This window comes from Mandrillus leucophaeus, unplaced genomic scaffold (assembly GCF_000951045.1).
Source record: "Mandrillus leucophaeus isolate KB7577 unplaced genomic scaffold, Mleu.le_1.0 Scaffold1559, whole genome shotgun sequence".
NCBI classification, from domain to species: Eukaryota; Metazoa; Chordata; class Mammalia; order Primates; family Cercopithecidae; genus Mandrillus; species Mandrillus leucophaeus.
The window spans coordinates 91,495-98,969 of NW_012101542.1; the positions used below are offsets into that span (position 1 = coordinate 91,495).

Genomic DNA, 7,475 nt, shown 5'->3' on the forward strand with positions numbered 1-7,475 from the left:
AGAAAGGTCACAGAGAATAACTCAAAAATATTTGAATTGTAGCACTGATACATTAAAATGGAACTTTAGATTCATTTGTATCCTTTCCATTCAGAGGTTTAGGTTAGCAAACCACATGACCCATCCAGTGAATTCGTCAATATAGATAGATCATTCAGCTCTTCAGGGTTTGCAGACTTATTATTAATCACACAGTCATAGACTACTGGGCCCAAATGAAGCTACCATGATGTATATGTATTCATCCTTACACATTACATACTTGATAAACCATATTTTAGTTTGTTTCTTCACATTTCATTGTGAAAACCTTCTAATTCATACCTTCAATTATTTAAAAGCCTTTAAAAAGACCTATGTAACAAACCTGTATGTTCTGCACATGTATCCCAGAACTTAAAGTGAAATTTTAAAAATTAAAATTAAATTTTAAAAAACACTTCAAGGTTAAAAAAAAATGAACTCCTGTTACTGTTAACGTATATTGGGTTTAATATTCTTTTATACAGAATTATGATGCTTTCTGTTTTGCGTAACACCAAAACACCAGTGAAATTCTGGTTGCTAAAAAATTATCTCTCACCGACATTTAAAGTAAGTACATAGCTTTTTTTGTAGAATGGTTAATGTTTGAATAGTAAATTATTTGTATCATTGTAAGTTTATATGATATTTCTCTTTTCAGAATGAGCTTTTTGAAATGTATATTTTAAAGACTTTTTAATAAATTTTAAAATAGTATTTAGTATTTTTATGTAGCTTAAGGAAAATTCTGTGCACTTTTTATTTAGAGATGTTCAAAGAAGAGGACAGTAGAAGACTATATTTTTAAGTAAAATCAAAATCAGAATGACTAGTAGTTTTTCATGATAATGAATAATTAAATACAATTTGGCAATAGAAAATATATACAGATTTTCAGTTAAGAGAAATGGATTCTGTCATTTTTGCAAAGATAGGCAGAAACAGTAGTAGTATCAAGAAAATACAGACTATGCCTATACCATAGAAAATAGTTTTACAGTACTGAAAACAAAAAAACTCTTTCGTCTGTGTAGTGCATTGATTGTTGGGCACCAGGATCTGAGGCATTTTATATTTAGAAGATTTCAGGTGATCAACATCTATTACCCTTTACTCAGAGGCCCCATACACCTGCTACAAAGTATACTCCGTTTCTTCCTATTCTCCCTACAGCATAATCAAATTCCATGAAATTTAGTGTCTCCACAGCAATTTGGTGTCTCATTCACCAGCATTTCAAATGAGTTTTTTTTTTTTTTTTCTAGACCAAAAGCAGTGGGAAAACAGAAGTAAAACTAGCCAGGCATGCTTTTATTCCTTAATATTTCTAGGCATGATGCCAAGTGTTTAACTCACGTTATTCAATTGTTTTTCATAACAATCCCACGTGATAAGAAAACCAAAATTCAAAAATTACGTAACTAGCTTTCACAGTTGAGAGGTACCTGAGACCACTTTTAGATTCAATAACTTACTAGAAGGATTCATAAAACTGCAGAAAACAGCTATGCTCACAGTTTTTATAGCAAAAGGACACAAACAAAATCAGCAAAAGGAAGAGATGCTTAGGGTAGGGTCCGGGGAGACCAGACACAAAGTTAACAATTGTCCTCTCCCAGTAGAATCCACTCCCAGTGGATAGCACTTATTTCTTCCAGCAACAGTGTGTGAGGGTACTCATGGAGTGTTGCCAACCAGGGAAGCTCATTCAAACTTTGGGGTCCAGAGTTTTCATTAAGGATCAGCTTTGTGGACTTGGCTAACAGCCTGCATAGCTAACCTTAGCCTCTAACCCCTGCAGATGTTGAACTGATGCCTTGTGGCCCAAGGTCCTCACTACAGATAACATCATTAGCATACAATATCTAGTGTGGTCCAAGGTCTGCAGGTAAACATAGACATTCTTATTAGTCAGGAAATTCCAAGAGTAGAGGGTATTTCCTGGGAGATAAGGTGAAGGGCCATACTTTTCTTTGAGCAAGAATCATCCTTTATAGGATAGGCTTGAGATGAAACAGCTAATTAGAAACACAGCTGAGATTTGAACCCACGCATTCAGACCTCAGGTACTTAACCTTATGTGACAGCCCATTTCCCCTCTACCACCAACAGTGTCTCCTCCTACGCTCATTTGACAGTAGGAAAACAAAACAAAACAAAAACAAAACAACAACAAAAAAAACAGAAAAGGAACCCATAAATATAGAAAATAAGTTATACTATTTTTCTAATTTTTAACATGTTATCCTAGTAATCAGACACTGAATAAGGGAGTATTTAACCCTAAATAGACTTAAATAGAAAAATCTAAAGATTCTCTTAGCAGGAAAAGATATTATTCACCAGAACAGTAGTGCTAGTCTGGATTAGAGAGTCTTGTTCCACTGCATGGCCAAAGGAAATACTGTATTTGAAGTAGTATTTTCCTTCTTTTTGTGATGTGTTTATTTCTTTCAAAATTTTTCTTTTGAAAACTTTTTAGTGAAATATAACATGTACTCAGAAAAGTGCACAAATCATGAAATGTAGCTTTGGAGTTTTACAAAATCAAACATCTGTGTAAACCAGCAGCCAGATACAGAAGCCGCTAGGTACTTTAGATTTGTTCCTACCAGTTTAGAAAAGTCATACTTCCTCTCTTCATTCAAATATTTGCTAAAATTATACGTACTTAGGCATAATTCTTTTCTGACAGCACTATGCAAACTATAATTCCCTCTTCCTTTTTATTTTTCTTCATAGCACTTTTTTTCTGTAGATAACTTAATAGTTTATGTCTACCTACCTCCTCTAAAATACACGCCTCATGAAGGCCATAATTTGTATTTCTTTTGTTCACTAATGTACCCTTAGATCCTAGAACAGTGCCTGTTTCAGTGAATATTTTAACACATGTTTAATGATGAAAAAATATTCTTTTTAGTTTATCTGAATGTTTTATTTTATTTTGAAACCAAAACAATGACTCCTAGCAGCTGTTGTACCCATAATTTCGAGATTTCACAGATAAAATTGGTGCTTCTTGCATTTAAAAAAAATTTTAAATCTACATTTTTCTTATAAAATCAGAGGAAAAAATTAAACATATAACCAGCAACTAGTTTCAAGTAAGAATCAAGAGGTAAAATGCAAATTTCTATATTTATTCTTCTTTTCCAGCTCCTTTTTCATTCTCTCAGTATTTGAGCTCTTGAACTAAATTTAGCCCACAGTATATTTCATTAACTGCTTCTGCTTTAAACAGGGAATAAGCTACTTCTAATCCTATAAGATAGTGAATCGAATATGAAATATTCAGACCATAATCACTACTTTATATTTTTAAACCTTTAATTAAATAATGATATATCTCAAACATGAAGCTCCTGTATAGAATCTAATTTATCAGCTTAGAACTTATTTTGTTTTTTTTTGTATCCTCTCTTCATGTTTACATCTGTGACCAACCAACCCGTTGACATATACATGAACTATTTGATATGTAGGTGTTCCAAGATCCAGAGGCTTTTTTTAAAGTCAGTTTTCTCAAGGCAGATGTTAACAATAAAAGTATGGGAACATTTACCTTCCATTAATAAGTTTGTTAAATAATATAGTGCACTTATTTTTAGTGACATTAAATTATATAGTTTTATTTATACTTGTGTTTTCATATTTGTTAGCATTTTATTATTTCTCATTAATAAGTATGTTATAGAAGTAGTATTTAGACATTTTGCCTATTAGTTGATAGCAATTTATAGGAAACTTTACCTTTTTAATGTTAACTTTTTTCTCTAAAACAAAACTACTTTCTCTTGAACATATTGTTTGATTTTGTGTGTGTGTGTTTTTAGGAAGTAATTCCTCATATGGCTAAAGAATATGGATTCCAATATGAACTAGTTCAATATAGGTGGCCCCGTTGGCTTCGTCAACAGACTGAAAGACAAAGAATTATTTGGGGTTACAAAATTCTTTTCCTTGATGTTCTTTTCCCACTAGCAGTGGACAAAATCATTTTTGTTGATGCTGACCAGGTAATAAGATTAACTACTGTTTTTAGTAATACTCAAACATTTTTTACACTTCTGTCTTAATATAGAAATTAATTCATGTTGCTTATGTTTATTATCTTCATTACAGTGCTTAAGATATGATTGTGATATATAAGCAAAGTATCTTTAAAAACAAAAAGTCAGAACTCCAGGGGAAAATTGGAAGCATTGTAAGAAGTACCAGTTATTATTTAGGACATGGAAGTTTTCTCTCTGAAGTAGTAGTTTTTACGTTGGCGAACTAAAACAAATACTTATATTAGTCATAATAAGAGTAATTAAATGAATTCCTGTAAAGTATGAGCTGATATTTGCTTAAAATTAGCAATTTCTGCTTGCTAGAAAAGCTAGCAGTTCATACAACTCTTATTCTTCCACCTTCAACAGCATTCTTTCGCATTCAACCAATAACCAAATTCTCATCACTCTTACCACTTAAGGAAAAGAGCATTTTAAATTTGGCCAACTTATGCCTGTAGTCTCAGCACTTTTGTAGGCTAAGGTGTGGAGGAAAGCTTGAGCCTAGGAATTCAAGGTCACAGTGAGCTATAATCATGCCACCGCACTCCAGCCTGAGTGACAGAGTGAGACCCTATCTCTAAAAATAAAAGCAAATAAATTTGGCCAAAAAAAAAAAAAAAAACCCAAGGCCCTCTGCTTTCAAAATTTATATGTCCAAAAATTATGGCTTTTTCTTTTTCCCCCCTTGCATTGCTTTTGAATCATTAGTGGGAAAAAAATATTTGAAAATACACAGAATTTCTAAGAAAAAGGTAATATGTAAATGAAAATATAAATTAAATGGATAAGTTAGAATTTATGTGGAACAAAAAGTATATTTTCAAGTTTATATTAGAATGTACTCATATTCTAAACTCTTATTATTTTTGTACTCTATTCCAAATTGATAAATATGAAACATTACAATGTAAACTAAGAAAATAGCATTTCTAAACACACTTTTTAAGAGACAGGATCTCACTCTGTCATCCAGGCTGGAGTGCAGTGGCACAGTCATAGCTTACTGCAGCCTCAGACTCCTGCGTTCGAGCCATCCTCCCACCTCAGCATCCTAGGAGCTGGAACTCCAAATGCACACCCCCATGCCTGGCTAATTTTTTTTTTTTTTGTACAGACGGGGTCTCACTATGTTGCCCAGGCTGGTCTCAAACTTCTGGCCTCAAGCAATCCTCCCATCTTAGCCCCACACATAATATCTAATATGATTCTTTCTCCTACCTTTCCTTCAACGTGTACACTAATATTTTTGTAGGAGGCTTGAGTGTATTCAAAAATAACATTGATATTATTTCATTCAAGCTATTTAGAATAATTGGGAGATTTTTCTTTATAATTCAAACTTAACATTTGTCAATATACAATAATGGAGATTTGCCATGGAATGATTTTGTTATTCATACATGGAGAGACTAAGAGCTCTGCGCTTATGTAATATTTAACCCCTTTCCCAAATATCTGATTCGTAAAGTGACTTGTTTATAAATGATACAACAAAATATTCTTGTTAGTGGGTAAGACCACTGTCTTAAAGACTAGGAATATAAATTTTAGTTTACCTTTAACCTGTAAGGGCAAGAGGAAAAAATGTTAAATTCAGTATATTCATATTACGTGAAAGCACTGTGAGGAAAATACAGCTCTTTGGATTTCTGTAATAGGGTAATAATGATTTAAGATTCCCATAAAAAAGGCTTATGTTATTTTACGGTGTTTATCAGACAGCCTATTTTACTTGTTTAGATTGTGAGACATGATCTAAAAGAACTTCGAGATTTCGATCTGGGTGGAGCTCCTTATGGGTATACTCCATTTTGTGATAGCCGCAGGGAAATGGATGGATATCGTTTCTGGAAAACAGGATACTGGGCATCACATCTTTTAAGACGGAAATACCATATCAGGTAAGAAAAGTCATACCCTTACCATTTAGTAAATAATGTATTGAAATACAATTTTCAGTTTTCTTAAAAATTATGCAATAAAAGCAAGCAATTACATAGTGTTCATTCCATGCCAGTCACTCTTGTAAACCTTTACGTATATTAAGTCATAAAATCTTTGTGACAATCTTGAGATAGTGTTGTCTCCATTTTGTAGATGTGGAAACGGAGGCATATAGCATTTATGTAACTTGCCCAGGCTTACCCTGCTAATATATAACTGAGCTAGGACTTAAACCCAAGTAATATGGCTCCTAACTACTCCAGAAGATTTAAACTTGGTTTGTGAAATAAAATTGAGATTATATCTTCAGTGCCTCATGGCCTTTTGTAAGGCCATGAGTTTCATGACAGCTTGGAAAAGCTTGGGGTGACCCTAAAAGATTATGGGTTCTACCAAAATTAAAACAAACTTAAAAGTCCTGGGAAACAGTATGAGACATTAGGAGCAAATCTGCGAAAGGATTAATTGTTATTAGATCTTAGGATATCTGTAGTTAATACCGTCACTGTAGACATTCATTAGAGGAAAGTAAAACTAAAGCTACATAGACAACATAGGCTATCAAGAAGTAATTCATTTTTGCAGTGCTTTATATGTAGTGGATCTCAAGAAGTTCAGGAGAATTGGAGCAGGTGACAGGCTCAGGGGCCAGTACCAAGCTCTCAGCCAAGATCCAAACAGTCTTTCAAACCTAGATCAGGTAAGTAAAATGTTAACAGAATAATTTTCAGTGCGTATACATAGACTGTTCCAACTCCCTGCTCATAAACTTTAAAGTCTTATATTTTGAGCTTTTTTCTCAAGTTTCTGATGTTTATGTAATTGTCTATTGGATATCTCTACTTATACATAATTTTTTCACCTCAAGCTCAACATTTTCAAAACTAATAGTATTTTATCCTCACTTTTCCATTCTCAAACCTCTTCTTTCTACTTTATGCCCTGTTTTAGTTACCCTCTGTATTAGTCCATTCTCACTGCTAATAAAGATAAACCAAAGACTGGGTAATTTATAAAGGAAAGAGGTTTAATTGACTCACAGTTCTGCATGGCTAGAGAGGCCTCAGAAAACTTACAATCATGGCGGAAGGGGAAGCAAACATGTCCTTCACATAGTAGCAGGAGAGAGAATGAGTGCCCAGTTGAAGGGGGAAACCCCTTTTAAAACCATTGGGGGGCGGAGCAAGATGGCAGAATAGGAACAACTCCAGTCTCCAACTCCCAAGGCAAGCGACACAGAAGACCGGTGATTTCTGCATTTTCGACTGAGGTACTGGGTTCATCTCACTAGGGGGTGCCGGACAATCGGTGCTGGTCAGCTGCTGCAGCCTGACCAGCGAGAGCTGAAGCAGGGCGAGGCATCGCCTCACCTGGGAAGCGCAAGGGGAAAGGGAATCCCTTTTCCTAGCCAGGGGAACTGAGACACACAACACCTGGAAAATCAGGTAA

The 7,475-nt window shown here is 34.2% G+C and overlaps 1 protein-coding gene across 1 annotated transcript in view; it reads left to right on the plus strand.

Moving 5' to 3' along the window:
• Positions 1-7,475, plus strand: part of LOC105536160 (UDP-glucose:glycoprotein glucosyltransferase 2) — a 159,990-nt gene that overhangs the window by 81,252 nt on the left and 71,263 nt on the right. Inside the window, exons 19-22 of the mRNA XM_011975435.1 lie at positions 510-594; positions 3,861-4,043; positions 5,823-5,983; positions 6,612-6,726. Coding sequence (XP_011830825.1) covers positions 510-594; positions 3,861-4,043; positions 5,823-5,983; positions 6,612-6,726 — 544 coding nt within the window. The remainder of the gene's footprint in view (positions 1-509; positions 595-3,860; positions 4,044-5,822; positions 5,984-6,611; positions 6,727-7,475) is intronic.